The following is a 19,342-nucleotide window of genomic DNA, read 5'->3' as shown; positions in this document are numbered from 1 at the left end:
TCAGCTCAGGTCATGATCCCAGGGTTGTGGAATTGAGCCCTGTATCAGGCCCCATGCTGAGCATGGAACCTACTTGGGATTCTGTCCCCTGCCCTTCTCCCCTACTTGTGTGTACGTTTTTTCTTATAAAGAAATTAATTAAAATTAAAAGATAAGGGGCACCTGGGAGGGTCAGTCAGTTGAGCATCCGACTTAGCTTAGGTCATGATCTCACAGTTCATGGGTTTGAGCACCACATCGGGCTCTGCTGTCAGCACAGAGCCCCTGTGGGTCCTGCTTCAGATCCTCAGTCTCTCTCAAAGGTAAAATAAATAATAAAAGAAAATAGGGCACCTGGGTGGTTCTGTTAAGCATCTGACTCACGTCATGATCTCAGGGTTTGTGAGCTCAAGCCCCACTCCAGGTGAGCATGAGCCCTGCTCCAGATGGGCCCGCTTCTCTCTCTGTCCCTCCCTCTCTCTTTCTGTCCCTCACTTGCTCCGTCTCGCTCTCAAAATAAAAGATAAATAAAATTCTGTTTTCATTCAAATGATAAATCAAATTTAAGGGTAGATATAAAGACAAGATAGGAAAGCTCAGAAGGCTGCTAGAATATGGGCTCCATCAAAATGAGAAAGCAAACAAAGGAAGAGGAAAATCTAGGACTCAGAATCCAGGACATGTCCACACTGTGGCAGAAAAACGGGTGTTTCCCAGTGGGTCATCTCCAAAAGAAAGTGGAGCCTAGCACAGTGTTGGAAGGAACTTTACACTTAGCACAAAAAGTTTTGGGTGAAGTAGTGATAACATAGAAAAACAAGTAAACAAGGCAACCAACTCCAGGGAAAACTGAAAAGTTGGATCGGTTAACCTTAAAAATAAAATCATCAGTTATCTTGCCAGCAAAAATGGGTTTATTTGGGAATTTCAGAGAACCACAACGCAAGACAAGCAAGCTAAGGCAAAACCATAACTCCAAGGAACAAACCAGAACATGGCCTTATAGAGGAAAAGAGGGAGTTGGGCAGGGCTATTGTAAACAGAAAATCAATTGTAGTAAACTGGATGCCGAAAGTGTTGCGGCTTCTCATTAGCTGAGCTGTAACTTTCTCCCATTGCTTGAGCTGTGGCAGTCTCTCATTGGCCGGACTATTGCCTGGCCTGGGCAGGAGGAAACCTTCCTTCCTCCAGCTGGGACAGTAAAGTAGTATCCTGACAAGATGTCCCTCTTACGGAGATGTCTTCGGTTGGTAGAGCACTAGAGCTCCCCCTACGGGCCTCCTGACTCCATTTTAAATGAGGTTTCCTTTTATTAATTTTAACATAACTAAAGGAAGTGTAATCATAAACCAATACTGGGCTCAATGGCCAACAGTATTAATAGTCATACTGAACTCTGAATGCACACTTCAGCCCACATTTTGTCAAGCTGTTTGGAAGACTAGAAGAGGAAATGTGGATATTTAGGCATGCATAAAGTATGTTGCAGAGAGGATAGTCTAGGAGAGCTAAGTTCTCTTTCATTGTGGGAAATCAACAGATAATGTCTAAAATCATGATTAAGAGCGGCGGCGGCGGAAAAAAAAAATAAAATCAAGATTAAGAAATAGCATTATTTAAGGTCTTTATTGATGAACATGAAATTAATCACTGAAAAAATCCCTAAAAGAAGTAAATAGTTTTGTTCTAAGGAAGTAGGGATTGGCTGGTAGATTTGGTGGTCGTGGGATAAGAAGTTCTGTTCTTAGTGCTTCTGTTTTCTCAGTGAAATAAGCAAGGTCATCATCTAAGAATGCTGGAGGTTTGAGGAGAATGAGAAGATACAGTCTTCTTGGAGAGACTAAAGGATTATAATAGGGAGATGCTGAGTGCCAATTTCAGATTGGTGGTCATACTCAGCATCACCAAATTAATAATACCTCCTTCTGTGGATGGCTCAAATTTATCCTTCTTCCACACCAACTGCTAACAAACTCAAGATTATACCTTTCCTTTTTCACATGGATGGCTGCTCAGCACCCCTTTCGAGATTCCTGCCTTGTGTTGCTGACCAGAATTGCCCATATACCATCTTTAAAAGAAGTGACCAAGTCACTTCTCTCCTAATATCTTCCAACAAATGACTCCCACAGCACTCAGAATAAGGCAGCAAGGGTCTCTGTGGTCTGGCCTATCCCCCCTCACTTGGCAGTACTACCACACTGACACCTCCAGGTGCCATAACCTCTCAGCTACATCACATTCTGCCCAGTTCCACCCTGCACTCCCCTCCCGGAATTCTCTCTTCTCCACATAATCCTCCGGTCTCCCCTCTGCTTCCAGGGCAGGGATATGCCCTGCACACACCTTCAGATTGCTATGTACATATAACATTGGCTCTCTTGGATGTGAGCTAGGTGGGCCTGGTGAGCAGGGTTCCTGTGTCTTGTTTGTCCCTGTGTTACTGATGTCTGACACATCAGTGATTGCAACTTAGAAATGAATGATGCACACAGAAATGTAAGAAGCTGCAAACTCCCTCAGAGCCTATGTTGGTGGGTGACAATGTGAGATGAAACGTAAGAATATCAAAGACACTACACAGGAGAAAAGAGCCTTTCATTCTAAAAACTTGGGATGGCCTCATTAGACACTCAAATGGTTTATTTGCATGATTAATAATCACATTTCCAACAGTGCATCAAACATCTGAGAAGAACATTATTTCGAGTAAAGGCAAAAATCTTCGGGAGACTCTCACTCTCTCAGGTCCCGTAGCTCAAATGTCCACCATGTCCAGCAGTGCAGAGAGATGGAGCTCAGAGGCAACTTCCTCCTCCCTTGAACTCTGCATCAGCCTTTCCAGGTACTTGAGCCGTTCAGTCACAGATGTGCCTGTTGCCTCTGACAACTGCAGTTGCTCCCTTGGCCTTTCATTCTATTTAAATAAAAAAGAACCTAAAAATAGTTTGGGGAGATCCATAAACCCAAATATATTCTCTTTGAAGGCAGTATATCTGATTCATGTTAGAAACTTCATCTGTGGCCTGCTGGGCTCAACAAACCCGTTTCTTGGCATCTATCATATACATCCTCCCAGCCTCTTTCAGCACATACATATACAGCTGGTATCACCTGCACATAGAATGTTTCTCTTCATTGTATCATCCACTTCCAGTGTCAGTCATTTTTATAAAATATAATTGTCAAGGGCTATGAGCTATTCCATCATATGTCCTGTAACTGTTTAACCTGACTCCCATCTTTGGATATTTAGTTTCCATTTTTTTATGCAGTATGATTAATACTACAGGTGAACAACAACAACAAAAACCCATCAATTTTTGTTATATATGGTAGTTTCTTTAGGGCAGAATTGTTAAGTCAAAACGTACAAACATTCTTAAGGTACCTGCCAAACTGATGAATGGAAACAGTATGCCTTCTTAATTTGCTTTTCTTCCCTATTGAAGGGCTTCCTAAAACCAGTCCAGGAGCACACTTTTTAAATGTCCAGCATTATAATCTATGATGAAAACTCTGTTTTTGCTTCTGTTACCACTGAAAGAGGATCATGAGGTAGAAAGACCTTGAGCTTCGGAGCCAATCAGGTCTGGCTCTGAAAAGCAGCTCAGCCACACTCCTGGGTGAGCCCCTGACGTCTGTGATCTTACCTTCCTCGGTCATTAATTTTCCTCAGGGAAAGTTAATCCCGCAGAGGAAGACTGGGGTGATGCCAAGGCTTGGACATCATGTGCACAAACAGAAGCCACCGTCATCACCTTTGTTATTCTCCTCAATGCCCTCACTGCGTGTCAGAACACAGTTATGGGTTTTGTTCAATTTGTAAGCATGTTTTAATTCCACTCTCCCTTCATTTCACACATAGAAACTCAGAATTAGCTGGGCCTCTATAACACTGACAGATTAAGAAAAGATCTAATTTAAGCTAATAATTTATTGGTCATCACAATACCATATGATGAATGGAGATGTTACTTTTCCCCGCCATTCTCTCAGTCTTCAATTCTAATTCAAATGCCAAATGTACGCTCTTCCCACCTGAGGGCTGGTAGTGGTCACTGTCTTCATCACAGGTTCAATAGTCTGAGGCAGAGACACCAGGGTCTGAGGAAGGTAGAGGGGAAGGGATGTTGAATCTCTAAACACTCCTGCGTCTGCAGACAACCACTGCTGAAGCTGATCTTCAAACCTAAAGCATTTGAGAATGAGGAATAAAACATTTAACTATCATTCACTTTTCTCCTATAAATATTTTTAATTAAAAAAAATTTTAAGATTTTATTTTTTAGTAATCTCTATATCCAACATGGGACTCAAACTTACAACCCCGAGAATCAAGAGTCACTTGTTCCACCAACTGAGCCAACCAGGCACCCCTACTTTTAACCTTTTAAAGCTTTGCTTTTTACTAAGGGTAGAACAGTTATGAGAAGCAGAACCACACTCCTAAAAATTTTTAATCTTCTCTTTAATTTGTAAGTCCAATTTATATTTAACAGAAAAGGTCACATTTATCCAAACAACTGCTTTTGCATGTTACTTAACATTACTCATAATTCTCCCATTTGGTTTATTTTCTCTGGCTTATTTTGGTATTTATAATTAATTCTTATCTCTTGATGGATTATCCAGATGTGTGGATTGCTGCTTATAGTTTAAAATTAACTCAAAATAATATCCCACCACCACCTAACACACTTGTTAAGATGTTCACTCCATCCACTTTTTTCACTGATCTTTTCAAGAAAAACAATCTGATCCAACTGCTTAAACGATACACACCTATGAAAGTCTACTTTGAAAATCATGACACATTCATTCACTCTTCCAACAAGCCCCCACCAAACACTACGCACCATTCTAGGTACCAGGGATACAGCACTGAAAGAAAAGAGACAAGGCCCAGCTATAAGCAGCTTATAGTTTAGTGAGGGGAGATAGACAAAGAACAAAAGAAAAGGGAAATGCAGTCTGAAGGTGAGAAAGACAAAGCAGAGACATGAAGACAGGAAGGGTTTGAGGGACAGGCAAGGAAGACCTCGCTGAGAAGCGGACATTTGAGCAGAGACTGGACATGAGTGTAATGTGAGCCACAGGGATATCTGGGGGTGGCTGAAGAGTTCCAGGCAAAAGAAACAGCAGGCACAAAGGCTTGGCTGTGTGCTACCTCACAGGTTGAAGGAGCAGAGGTCAGAAAGGAAATGGGAGGCAGATCACATAGGCCCTGCCCACCTCATAAGGATTCTGCCTTTCATTGGAGAGGAAGTCATTGGAAGGTTGTGAGCAAAGGAAAACATGACCTCTGCTTCACACGAAAGGTTCACGCTGGGTCTGCCAAGACTAGACCACAGCCCACTGCAACATACGGTCCAAGTCTGAATACATTTTTGATAGAGACAATAGGATTTATGGATGAACTGGATGTGGAAGAATAATTCCAAAGCATTGGGCCTGGGCAGCTGGAAGGACAAAATCTCATCAACTGGGAAGACCATCTCAAATGGGGGAAAACCTGGAATTAGATTTGGGATGTTAGCTTTGAGATGGCTATCAGGCATCCTATAAATGACTAATGAAGATTTTAAGGAAGCCGTTGCATATTCAAATCTGGATTTCAGAGAACTCGGGGTTTTTAGATATGGAGTTGTCAGAATATTGACGTTATTTGAAATTGGAGATTATCACTGAGGAGTGGGGGTGCAAACAGCACAGAGGCTAGGTGAGGGGGTCGGGGGATGAAGAAGAACCCGGAGAGCCCTAGGGGGAGTTACCAGCTGGGCAGGAAAGGGACTAGGTCTCCTGCGAGGTAGGAGGGAGAGAACAAAGGTGTGGAACGCTGCTGGAGACTGGGGCTCATGGTCAGTTCAGCAAGCTGCTTGTGACTCTTACCAGTGCAGACATGGGGGCAGGGAGGGGCTCAGGAGAGACTGGGAGGACAGAAGGGAGGATCACACTGTTTGAGGAGTTTACGATCAAAGGAGCATGGCTCAGGCATGGTTCCCTGTTCTAGGGTGCTGGGAGGAAGGGGACATAACAGAGCAGCTCACGTGAGTGTCCTGAGTGGGTGGGAGATGGGATCCCAGCCGAGGGGAGGGGCTGCCCTTGGTGATAAGCTGGACCCAGGGAGGCTGCTGGGGGTGAGGGGATGGGGTAAAGGCCACCTTGTAAACTGCCTTCTTCCTGGTTCTCTTTCTCAGTAAAACCATTAAGAAGGGTGGTGGGAGACGCAGAGGAGTGTCTACGGTGTGGGACGACGCACTGGCACCCTCAGGCTTGCCAAGGGCAGAGAGCCAGTGCCAGCCACACATTCAGCACTCACTATCCACTGAAGAGACTCCATCAGCCAGCCATGCTTTCTCTCCCACCAGAAAACTTATGACTCTCAGTAATAAACAGTAATGAAACTGATTTCAAACAGTTTAAGACCTACTATCTAGGGCACTGCCTCTGCCTTCAAAGAGCTTATACTTCACACATCTGACTTGCCTTCTTTTTTAAACAGTCACGTCACTGTGATCCTTGCTAATCCAGCATGAAGGGGCCTAACGGACACAATAAACCTAAGGGAATAGACTTCACCTCTTGCTCTCCTCTTTCTCCAGCAGCAGACTCCGGGACAGACACTGGGCCAGGAGCTCCTGGGCAGAGGCTCCACGCATCAGATCCTGGGTGCTGGGAGCCCGCCCCTCTGGGCCATGCTCTACATTCCTCTTCCCTTTCCAGTGCATGTGCAGTATCGGAGCAGGAAACTTGTTTGCAGACGGGTGCGAAGACTTTATCCCCAAACTGTAAGTACATGTTTTGAAATGCTTATGGTCAGGAAGGAGGAAGAAAGGTTCCTCCAGCAGCAGGTAGAGTGTGCGTGTAGACACAGAGCCCCAGACCTACCCTTGCCTACTTCCTGCTTCCCTCAGGGTCAGGCTTGGGCACAAAGGAAGGAAGGGCAACCTCTGCCTTACAGGAAAGGCTTACCTTCTCTCCTGGGCAACTGGGTGCTTGGAGCTTCTCTACTCGGAGTTTGGTTTCCCATCCCAAGGTTATCAACAAGGTTCTATTTTACCCTAATGTTGGTAAGGTTCGTATTTTTACATTTAGCTCTTAAATCCCTGTGTAAGTAATATTCACAGAGGGAGAAAGGGGTCTACTATTTTTATTTTTTCTAAATAGATGCCGTCTGTCCTCACTGGTTTCGCATGGTACTTTGTCCCATATGGTTTTTGTTTCTGGACTTCCTATTCTCATCTATTTGTTGTAACTTTACTATATGTTCTGATATGAGGCACAGCAGATCCTCCTTGTTATTTATTTATTTATTTATAATGTTTATTTGTTTGTAGGGGGAGGGGCAAAGAGAGAGGGAGAGAAAGAATCCCGAGCAGGCTCTGTGCTGACAGCACAGAGCCCGAACCAGGACTGGATCCCACGAACCAAACTTTGAGATCATGACCTAAGCCAAAATCAAAAGTTGGGTGCTTGCCCAACTAAGCCACCAGGCACCCCACCTCCTTGTTACTCTTATTCAAAATTTTCTCAGCAATTGCTACATATTTTCTCATCCTAATATATTTTAGAATTAACTTGTCAAGACCAGGGGGAAAATTCCTCTTTTGGGTTTTTGATTAGAAAAGCCCTGACTTTACAGTTTAAGAACTGACATCTTTACACCACTCCATCTTCCCATCAACAAAGCTAGCCGACCTCTCCCTCATTCAGGTTTTCTTTGCACCTTCAAGTCCCTGAGAGTTCCCTGCACAAGGGTTTAGTTCCTTTCCTGGATCAGTATACGTCCATATGTTAAGGGTTAGTTGCTGCTGTGAATGAGAATTTTTGTACATTGTAAGTCCATCTGTCTGATCACCTGGCTGAACTCCAAATAGTTCTATGGATGTAACTGTTGATTTTCTTGAAGTGACAATTTTAACTGTCTAAAAACAACAGTTACTCCTTCTTTTTGGTATTTACACCATCTTATCTGTGTCCCTGCATCAGGGCAGCATTCCCAGGACAGCAGTGAACAAGTGAAATCAGGCAGCTCAGGCTGTTCTGACATTCATATTTCTAATGTCTTAGCAAGAAGGATTTTTTTTTTTTTTTTTTTTTGGTAGTTTTATGGTGAAATGCCTTATGAAGGTAAGGAGTTTTTTTACCCAAGTTTGATAAGAAATTTTATCAAGAATGAGTATAAATTGGGTTTGGAGGGTACAGATTTTAATAAAAGAAATTAAATACCTACTGAAATGATCACTATTTTTCTATGACAGCAAATTACAAGAGATTTCTGTTGTTGACATTGTTTATCCTGGGATAAAGCTTACTTGTGAACTTTTTTATGTACTGGAAAATTATATGTGCTAACACATTTTATTCAGTACTTTTGAACTAGGTTTGTAGGTGAGATGAAATGTCTGCTTTCTTTTGTCTAGATTCTCCTGGCTATGTTATGATTTCAGGGTCAGGTTTGTCTGATAAATGAGATGCTTGCATAAGAATGATCTGTTCCTGAGGTATTTGTCTAAATCTAACCACAGTGGGCTGGATTCTGTGCGTAGAACATTAATGTTCTGTCTCTGTACTCTGGAGGAGAATAATGCAGTTTGCTCTGCTGGCTGTCAGGACAGAAACACACAATACACACAGATCTCACCGCCCATGACTCAGATGTAGCTCCTTCTGTGTCTGCATTCTGGCTTGTTCCCATGACAAAGGAACATCATATGCTTTCAAGTGGTTTTTAAAAAAATATACACATATCTGACCATCTTCACTCAGAGCCTCTGAAAAAATACAAAAACAAATGAGAAAAGAGTATCAAAAGAGCAACAAGCAACAGGTGACCACTTGAAGTTTGCTTATACACTGATTTAAGAACAAGCCCTACTAACTAAAGCCATGCACTTATGTGACTCCCATGCTTGACGAAACATGCCTCACCATCCATGGGTCATTTAAGGTTCAGACAGGCTCAGGTCCAGACTGTGGCATGACCAGTACAACTACTCAGAGCTACCGAAATCTAACTTAGAGCCAGCCTAGGGGCCCATTTCAGGGAGATGGTTCCAGGCTCCCCCGGAATACTCCTAGCTCCTCCCAATGTTAACAGTCACCTGGAAGTCACTGGCTTAAAGGGGAGTCCTATAGAAAGGAAGGGCAGCGACCCACAGAAAAAGAAACATCAAAGTAAACATCTTTCTTTGCTGAAACTGGACCAAGTAGTTCTCCTGATGTGACCCCACAGCACCGAGCACTAATTACCTGAGGTGATAGGAAGCCTAGGGGGTGTCCAGTCCCTCAGCTTGTGGTTGATGCACAAGGCAATTATGTCATCCCATGGGATCTCAGCAACTGAGGGCCCTGCCCCCTGGCCCAGCGAATGGCTCTTGCTCTTCCACCTGCGGTAGGTTCTGCGGAGCAGGTTTTCCACCTGGGACTGGAGGACAGGCCTCGTCTGGCAAGAGCTGGGGATCTGGGAGGCATACTGGACCACCATGGAGCATACGGGGAGCCAGGGCGCTGGAGAGAAAACACCTCCTCAGTTACAAGATTTGGCCAGAGTATATAGGTGGACACTACACAAAATGTCTTCACTCCACATTTTCTTAGGAAAAGATAACTGTGTATTTGAGAAGTTTGCTTTCAAATTTGAATACAATAGAACCACAGCTGTTGAACAAAGAGCATCTCCCTCCCCACGTCCCGTTAAGAGATGCAAACAGTCACCCTGGACAAAATAAACAACAGAGTCCAACCTAGAGGCTCTGATTATACAGGACTGTGGTTACACCAGAAATCTGTATTGTAAAAAGCACCCAGGGGAATCTGGTACCGGAAGTCTGGGCTTCTTTTGGGGAACCTTGCCCTAGCTCATATTTACATCGTGTGGTTTGCTTCCGTTTGGGTTTCTTCAATAACGAGCATCTATGAGACCTACTGAAGACCTCACCCCATTAAAAAAAATTTTTTTAATGTTTATTTTTGAGAGACAGAGCATGAGTGGGGGGAGGAGCAGAGAGAGACGGAGACACAGAATCCGAAGCAGGCTCCAGGCTCTGACCTGTCAGCACAGAGCCCAATGCGGAGCTCAAACTCACAAACAGTAATAAGATCATGACCTGAGCCAAAGTCGGATGCTTAACTGAGCCACCCAGGCACCCCCACAACCCAAAGTTTACAAGGGTACCTGAGGTCTCTGTTCAAAGGCCCAAAGGAGAGTGGCCGTGCCAAGGCCATGTATTGTACTACATAAGTAGCAAACAGCCTCATTCCCTCCTAACAGTGTGAGCAAAGGAAGGGACAGCCTCCTTGCCCAGCCCAGGGGACCTATAGAGTCTTCATCACAACAGCCTCACCTGGGCACAACCAGAGTCACAGAACAGAGGTTTCTTCGACAAAGAAGGAACACTGGTGTTAAAGTAACAGAGTGTCATGGTCCCAGCGGAGCCAGCAATGTGGGCAGGGCTGCCTGGTCCCCACGCTCTTTGCCCCCACACCCTGCGGCAAAGGCAGGATAGAACCTGCTGTCAATTCAGAAACCGTGGGCCTTGGGCTACGTGTTCAGGCCAACACCACTTACCACGTTCTTTCCTGGGCCGTGCGGACACCCACAGGCTGCTCTATTAGTGATGAAGGGCCCACAGCCCCCCACAAACAGCCCCAACTCTGACTCCTAAACCCAAAGGCAGGTGTGAATGGGTATAGTGTGGGAGCAGGGGGCGCACAGTGGATGAGGACATACAAATTTCACATCAGCGCCCAATACCTGCCAGATTATCACTATAGTAAGAACGGAAAACAGGAGACTTAGCTGTCCCACATTCCTCCCCAGCCAGGACCCCTTAGCAAGAGCACGTACCCCCCGGGGGTGGAAGGTCCATCTGTGGAAGCTGGAAGCCAAGCACAGCCTGCCTTAACCAGGCCAAGTGCTCCGGGGCATTCCAGTGAAGGTGAGGAAGCAGCCGGCTGCCCCCTACTTCGGCAAACTCAGTGACAGGCCAGGACAGGTCGCACAGCTGTTCAGATGACACCAGGGAGGCCAGGAAGTGCAGCACACTGTTGAACAGCTCAATGATGGCTCCAGGCTCCTGTGAGACCAGGCCGCCCTGCCGCCTCTCTCTTCTGTCATGGAAAAACCGGCCGCTAAACTCACGGCCAACCCCATCTTCCACGTACTGAATGAGGGTCTGGCAGCAAAGGTCAAGGCAACAGGGGCAGTGGGAGACCAGCCACTGCACAGCCCGTGAAACCTGAGATGCAAAAACATTCAGGAGAGACTCGGTTAAACAGTTCATCCTGTTTTTCAGAAAGAGCTTCCCGAAAGTACCTCTCTCACAGCTGTCACAGCAGGTGCCACAGGGAACACCAGCTTCTCAACCACACTAGGAAGTGGGCAGAAGCTTCCACGGCACTAGAGTTCCGCCCCCTATGCCTCCCAGAGAGGGGCTCCAGGTCCCATCTTATCCTGAGGAGTAAAGCCTGCAGGGTCACCCTGGAAGGGCTCAGGCCCAAGGTAACCCAGCCCTGCACACCACCTTCACCACGCACCGAAAGGGAAGCCAGGGCCCCCCATGCTTAGGAAGCCCAGCACCTTGCTGCACACCCACATACTCTCACACCCTCTAGCTTCCCACAGTTACTTTCATCGTAATTCCAGGCACTTCTTTCCCAAAATGGAACTATTACAACAAAACCTCTAAAAAAAATTTACATGAACAATTTAATATGTTTCAGAGAGCAGGACTGTAGGCAAATTTTGTCTTTTATTTTGATTTCTGCTTACATTTTCTTAAGTTGTCAAAATATAATGTTAAAAATCCAAGCAGTAACATATACTACATTTAAGACGGAACAAAAGGGGAAAATTGAAATGTCTTATCGGGCCTTTAAAAATGATGAAGACTTTGGGGCGCCTGGGTGGCGCAGTCGGTTAAGCGTCCGACTTCAGCCAGGTCACGATCTCGCGGCCCGTGAGTTCGAGCCCCGCGTCAGGCTCTGGGCTGATGGCTTGGAGCCTGGAGCCTGTTTCCGATTCTGTGTCTCCCTCTCTCTCTGCCCCTCCCCCGTTCATGCTCTGTCTCTCTCTGTCCCAAAAATAAAAAAAAAAAAAAAAAAAAAATGATGAAGACTTCTCACCTTAGTTGTGCCTTGTAAGTCATTAATGGAATCAGGAATCTCAATAATGGTATAATCTGAAATCAGCTTGGCTGAAACCAAATCCTGTAGCATCAGACCTTTGAGAGAAACAGACAGAGGTTACCTGTCTTATGCTCTCAGCGTGCAGACAAACTAACACATCTCACTGCACTGACCCCGCCCATCCCTGCTCCCAGTCACTGCTGTCCCTCGACTCCCTACACACACCACACTGCCAGCACATCCTCAAACCAGGGGCTCGACCCATTTTTAAACATGCTGGTTCATAAACGAAATTGCCTTCACAAACCATCTTCCACTTCCTTCTCCATGACATCCCCTCCTGGGCTAGGTACAAGGACCACAAGTGGAAGTGCAGGCTGGAAGGGCTTGGCCTGCAGGAGCTGCTTGAGCTGTAGCAACGCAGACAGCCAGTACACGTCCTCCTCCGCCATGTCCTCACTCTCCACTTTGGGGGGAAGCAGCAGCATGAGCCCACTGGCTCCCAGGAGCTCCTTCTGCGTCTCCACAGCATCAAGGGCGCAGTCGCTGAGAGCACCGTGAGCCACCTGGAACAACATCTAGACCATCAGGAGGGACACACCAGGGGACAAATCAGCAGTGAATGTGAGCCCCAGAATAAGCGCAACCAAATGCTCACTGCTCTCTGGGCTGCCCTCCTCCGTGAGGCTGTAGATTAGTGCAAGAAACAGCCAAGTCAACAGATAATTCAGCCTCTAGCTAGAAGTGTGTTTGAAGATGTTACTTTAATCTTAACAATTACCCTTAAACAGGTATAAAAACAGGTAAGCACCGCCCCCCCCCCCAAAAGAACCCAAACAGGTAAAGCCCATAACGACAGAAGGGAGTAAAGGTAAACCAATAGCAGACAAGGGATTCTGACCAGTTTCTTGAGAGCATCACAGACATGGGAGCAATCACTGTTAAGATTAAGGAAGCAGAAGAAGCCAGGCCTTAAGAGTTACAGATGGAGGTATGGAAGGAACCAGGCTGACTGAGCCTGCAAAAGCCCTGAGCACCAAGATTCAGTGGCACCAAGAGCCAGAGGTGAAGTTCAGGACCACACAGATAAGTCACACCCACCGCAGTGGCCCTATAGGTCATCCACCCACCTGCAGGTGGCCTTTAAGTGCAATCTGCCCCCTGGGCAGACATCCTATCCTGAAATGATGCAAGCATAGTGGAGGGGACAGAGCACTGGCCACTCCCCACCTGTCCCAAGACCATCAGCAGCTGGCCAAGGAGATAAGACGAATCCTTCCCGAAGAAACCAAACAGTCCAAGAAAACAACATGCAGATCCTGACACTTGGGAGTCCCCCTAAAAACTGTACGCTTGCTGTTCAGCTACCTGCAACCCCACCTCAAACACAGAGCTTATGGACAGCCTTTTAGGGCCTCACTCAGGTATGGGCTGCCTCAGATAAGGTGTCCAAGGAGAGCCTCCAACATAAGAGAGAGATCAGAATAATAAAGAAAGAGAAACCCAAAGGAAACAAATCCTGCATGGAACATAAAAAAGCTCAGACCTCAAAAATCCTAATTTCCTCTCGATGCATCTAAAAATAGTCACAAGATGATATGATAAATTCAAATAACAGTAAGAAAAAATGAATGATACATATGGAATAAAAATTTTGGTAGAATGTATAGAATATAAAGTCAATTTGGGGCACCTGGGTTGCTGTTGGTTAAGTGTCTGACTCCTGATTTCAGTTTAGGTCATGATTTCACAGTTCACGAGATTGAGCCCCACATCGGGCTCCATGCTAACAGCACAGACCCTGCTTGGGATTCTCTCTCTCTGCCCGCTCCCAATAAATAAATACATAAACATTAAAAAAAAAAAAAAAAAAAGTCAATGAATCTCCCAGAGCATGATATTTAAAAACAAAACAGAAAATAGAATAGAAAGGATAAGAAGCTTAGAGAATTAACTGACAAGATCCAACATCTGTCACAGGAATTCAAGAGAACAAAAAACAAAAGAAGGAAAATAGGTAGCACTGAGATGCAAAAACATCCCAGAAGTGAAACAGTACTCTCCAGCCTGAAAGGACCCCGTCAAACCCAGCACAGTGAGCAAAAGAAGTCGTCACCAGGCATACCCCAGTGGATTTTCAGAACCCCAGGGTCAGAGAGCAGGCTTCCAGAGAGAAACAAGACCAGGCCACAGAGAAAAGAACAGGAATCACCTCAGGCATCTCAACAGCAACTCTGGATGCCAGATGACCTTGGGAGAAAAACTGGAAGGAAAAACCTTTCAACCCACACTTCTACAAACCTCACTGAACCACAAAGCAAATACAAGGGTAAACACATTTTCAAAGAGGCAAGGACTAAAACTAAAACGTCTGCTCCCACAGATCCTTTCTTTGGAAGAAACTGGAAGATACACCCCACACCCTGCTGCTGTCAATGGCAGGACCAAGTAAGCACTTGTATTAGTCAGGCGCTGTTCTAGGAACTCTACACGTACAGCTCACTCCATCCTCAAGGGCACCTGTGTGCAGTGCCACCATGTGGCAGCTGTGTGGCCTAGGGCTATTTTGTTTAACTTCTTGGAGCCTCAGTTCCCTCTTTGGTAAAAGAGGGATCGTAAGATCTCACTCATGTGTAATTTATTAAACAAAACAAACAGAGCAAATGAAGAAAAAGAGAAAGGCAAACCAAGAAACAGACTCTTTATAGGAAACAAACTGATGGTCACCAGAGGGGAGGCAGGTGGGAAGATGGGTAAAACGGGGGATGGGGATTAAGGAATGCATTAGTCATAATGAAATAAATATATAAATAAAATAAGATAAAATAAAATAAGTATCAGCAAGCAAGAATGGGAAAGGGGAGAAGGACTGCCATAATTTGGATTATAAACCAGGAGGAGCACTTGACATTTTTCTACCCACGAGTTTCCTTCTCCCTCCAGGATATTAGCTCCTGAGAAGAGGGATTTGTGTTGATGTGTTCTCTGCTATAACCCAGCATGTGGAATAGTACTTGGGACAGAGAAGTCACTCAACAAATACTTGTGAAATGCATACCTGAATGAATGGGTAATGCAGTATGATGTAAGAAGGAGACAGGCTTTCTCTCCAAGAGGTACAAGCCAGTCAGAGATTGTTTAAAAACTGAAACAAAGACACAAAGTAAAAATTGGGGAAGGGGAAGAAATGAACAAAGTGAACATCAGGAAAGCTCCTCAGAAAACAAGAGCCGGTTGGTATTACTATACAAATAAACAAGAGCATCAAATCTCTTTTTTTAATAAAAGAGGGATCATAAGAGCACTCCTACACAGGGAGCACAGAGTCACATGGAACCTGCCTGAGATCACAGGGTTAGCAGGGGGAGGAGCAGGACCATGCTAGTGGTATGGAGATCGAGTGGCAGCCACAACCTGGGACACTATCAGCCCACAGGAGAGCAAGAGGATGGCACTTTCTCAAAGGGATAAGGTGAAGTGAGAGAGCATCTGAAACTCTACTAAGATGCACACAACCCACCTGCTGGCACATTTGGGTAAAAATTAATGAGAGATACAGAGAAAAGTATGTAAGTGAGAAACGAAGGCAACTACAATTTGCAATAAAATTAAGAAACATAGTCACAGAACACTTGGCTGGTTCTGAGGCAAACAGCAATCACACAGCCATCAAAATGTGACCCCACTCACTGAGATAAGATAAAGTGATGATGTAGCCACCTTGGAAATTAAGGAAGGCTGGGTGGGACCATAGTGTACCAATTCACTCCTCACTTGGCACGGGGTGCAGCCACGAAGACAGCCCCATGATCCCACCCCCTAGTGCTCATGCCCTTGCACAGTCCCCTGCCATGACGTGCTTCTAACAGACAGAATCAGAAAAAAGTGACAAGACATCACTTTTAAGATTAGGTTACAGAGAGACTCTGTCGTCCTGCCCAGCCAGCTACCAACTTACACACTGCCTCATGGAGAGGCCCTGGCCACAGCCAATAAGGAAGTGAATCCTGCCAACAACCACAAGAGCGAGCTTGGAAGTGGCTCTTCCCTCAGTCAAGCTTTCGGATGAGACCAGAGCTTTGGCTTACACCTTGATTTCTGCTTTGTGAGAAACCCTGAGCCAGAGGACCCAATTAAACCACACCTGGACTTCTGACCCACAGAAACTATGAGATAACAAATCTTGACTATTTTAAACTAAGTTTGGGGTTAATTTGTTATACAACAATAGATATATTTTAATGGGAAGTCAGTGGAGAACATCTAAAGTGGGTAAACTGAGAAACAGCTGTGTAAGCATGTGATTTGGGAAGACAACAGAAATCAACCCCTAGGAGAGAGGCAGGGGCTGCTATCTCTCATTATGCATCATGACATGTAGCTGACTTTCTAAGTACTGCAAATATTACTTTGATTAAAAGACTTAAGAATAAAGGCAAGAACAACAACAAACTAATTGTCCAGTAGGTGAAGTCTGACTTTATGATCACAGGAAAAAAGGGAAGAACATGAACCAAGACATTACTGTTACCTCTGAATGGCAAGAGCATAAATGGCTCTTATCATCTTTATGCTTCCTCTGTACTTCCTTATATTTCTAAGGTTTTATACATGTATTACTTTTACTTTTAGAAAATAAAATAAATAATATTAAAATAGAAAAACAAAAGTGCCTGACTGGCTCAGTTAGAAGAACATGAGACTCTTGATCTTGGGGTTGTGAGTTTGCTTAAATTAAAAAAAAAAAAATTAAAATAAATAAGTAACATAAAATGGAAGAACAAAATAAATAAAAACCCTATAACCAAACTACAATTTGAAGAGGCTCCAAGGACAGAAGGAATGTGGATTACAGTATCACACGCAGATGAGCAGGGTGTGCCACAAAGGTGACCTTCTTAGGAAGAGGAGAGGCCTGGGCACTGTAAACCCTCTGGTCAGGGCAGAGGGTAGACAGCGGGTTCTCACTGAGCACTCTGAGCATGCAACCTGGCTAACCCTCATGAGACCCTGGTGCAGTGAGTCAGGACTACATTACGGAGGGCACCACGCCTAGGCTCAAAAAGCTGGCCAGAGCAGCAGCTGACAACCCCAGGTCTGCTCCACACGGAAGCCCACACTCTCCGCCCTGCATCGTTCTTTCCCAAGCAAATAAAATACACTTCTGGGTTTATCTGAACATATGCTAACACCTAAAATTTATTTATGTAGACTTTATTCGAATGAGGAAATAGGTTCTCGTTAAATAAGAATCTCTCAGACGATGGTTCCCACAAGGGAGGGAGTGGGGGCTGGACAAAATGGGAGGAGGGTGGGAGGTATGAGCTTCCAGTCATGGAATGAATAATTAAGGGGATAAAAGGTACAGCATAGGAAATATAGTGAATAGTATTGTAATAGCACTGTATGATGACAGACAGTAGGTACACTGTGGTGAGCACAGCATAATGTATAGATTTGTGGAATCATTATATTGTACACCTGAAACTAACATAACATTGTGTACCAACTCTACTTAAATAAGAATAAAGAAAAATTAAAAAAAAATTAACATCTATACTAAACAAACACCTATATAGAAGAACAAAAATTAGAACTTACGATCAAAAACTTAGGACAAGTTGAATGTAAAACAAATCCAACTGACCTGAAATGCCCAATACTGAACTTATATATATTGGTGGGACCAAGTTTAGTGAAAACTGCATAGGATTAAAAACCATTAATTACTCTCTTGTAAGACCTGATGTATCAGGAAGCCATTATAGCAAAGATGTTAGCTGTTGGCAAACCATGTGACATATAACAGGCACTGTATTTTTGCGAAATGCTCTCTTACACTTCTTAGGTTAATTATCAGAGGCCCATGAAGGAGGAGTTCAGGGTTCCTGAATTATGTGCATCTATGCATTTGTCAGGATGGTTCTGAGTTTTCACCAAGTTCTCAAAGAGGTCTGTTGACCTGAGATGATTAAGGCTCACAGCACTCCTGAGAATCTAGCCTGGCATGTCACACCAAGTAGGTGTCCGTGGGATGTCAACAGGACACAAAGAGGAACAGACATGATACGGGCTTCTGAGCCTCCCACACTTCTTCAAAACCACTTCAAGGCACTTCCATGATTCCAATAATGTCTAAGAGTGAGTGAAATAAGAAAATCACAGGGGCGCCTGGGTGGCTCAGCATTCAACTTCAGCCCAGGTCATGATCCCGTGGTCCGTGAGTTCGAGCCCCACATCAGGCTCTGTGCTGACGGCTCAGAGCCTGGAGCCTACTTCAGATTCTGTGTGTCGTCCTCTCTCTGCCCCTTCCCCACTCATGCTCTGTCTCTCTGTGTCTCTCTGTCTCTCTCTCAAAAAAAATAATTAAAAAAAAAGAAAATCACAGAAGTAAATACACGATTCTCACCTACCTTTATACACACATTGACAGCGACTGTCTGATCCCCTTTGCTGCTGAGAGCGTGAAACAGCGCAAGCGTCTGAATTCCCCCAGCCATGGTGCCTGTGTCGCCCACTGAGCCATCACCTCCCATGAACTTGACTTGTAACCAGTTTGCTAAAATTCTGTGAATAAAGGAAAATAACACTTGAAAAAGAATTCTAAATTTAAACTATAAAGATTTTTAGGAAAAGTGAAAAAGAAATACCACATAGATGTAGGTTCACAGACACCAACTGTTACTGTAAAGTTGAGCTGGACAAAACAGGCTGTGATTTTAAACTAGACCAAGGAACTCTCCTGGGCTATCTACTGGGGCGAGAGGAGAGGGCACTCATGAACCTGATCCATTCTTACAGTTCAGTACTGTAAGTATGTTTTCCTTATGATTTTCTTAATGACATTTTCTTTTCTGTAACTTTATTGTAAGAATACAGTATATGATAAATACATATATACACAAACACAAATAAATACACAATGTTGACTACGTTAGGTTTCTGGTCAACAGCAGCTATTAGTAGTTAAGTTCTGGGGGGAGTCAAAGTTATACTCAGATTTTCGACTGTGTCAGGGGAAATGACATCTCTAAACCCCATGTTATTCAAGGGTCAACTATAAAAATGTTTTACAGAATTAAGTTTCACACAGGGGCGCCTGGGTGGCTCAGTCAGTTTGAGTGTCCAACTTCTGCTCAGGTCATGATCTCGAAGTTCATGAGTTCAAACCCCATATCAGTTTGCTGCTATCAGCACAGAGCCTGCTTCAGATCCTTTGTCACCCACTCTC

At 44.6% G+C, this 19,342-nt stretch overlaps 1 protein-coding gene across 4 annotated transcripts in view; it reads right to left on the bottom strand.

The window, feature by feature from the left end:
* Positions 1 to 2,590: 2,590 nt before the first annotated feature.
* Positions 2,591 to 19,342, bottom strand: part of MCM3AP (minichromosome maintenance complex component 3 associated protein) — a 55,054-nt gene continuing 38,302 nt past the window's right edge. For 2 of the 4 annotated variants that reach the window (XM_019434630.2, XM_019434629.2), the window contains exons 21-29: positions 18,525 to 18,678; positions 12,419 to 12,689; positions 12,109 to 12,206; positions 10,832 to 11,222; positions 9,235 to 9,492; positions 8,627 to 8,756; positions 6,562 to 6,768; positions 4,021 to 4,171; positions 2,591 to 2,896 (exon numbers count right to left, since the gene is read on the bottom strand). In XM_019434630.2, the coding sequence (XP_019290175.2) occupies positions 2,738 to 2,896; positions 4,021 to 4,171; positions 6,562 to 6,768; positions 8,627 to 8,756; positions 9,235 to 9,492; positions 10,832 to 11,222; positions 12,109 to 12,206; positions 12,419 to 12,689; positions 18,525 to 18,678 (1,819 nt within the window). In that variant the 3' untranslated portion in view covers positions 2,591 to 2,737. Of the gene's footprint in view, positions 2,917 to 4,020; positions 4,172 to 6,561; positions 6,769 to 8,626; positions 8,757 to 9,234; positions 9,493 to 10,831; positions 11,223 to 12,108; positions 12,207 to 12,418; positions 12,690 to 18,524; positions 18,679 to 19,342 lie in introns of all 4 variants that reach the window. The other 2 variants (XM_019434632.2, XM_019434631.2) reach the window with 2 other exon arrangements.

Source organism: Panthera pardus, unplaced genomic scaffold (assembly GCF_024362965.1).
Source record: "Panthera pardus isolate Hobbes unplaced genomic scaffold, ASM2436296v1 HiC_scaffold_16, whole genome shotgun sequence".
Classification (NCBI taxonomy): domain Eukaryota; kingdom Metazoa; phylum Chordata; class Mammalia; order Carnivora; family Felidae; genus Panthera; species Panthera pardus.
This window is presented reverse-complemented; position numbering and strand designations above follow the sequence as displayed.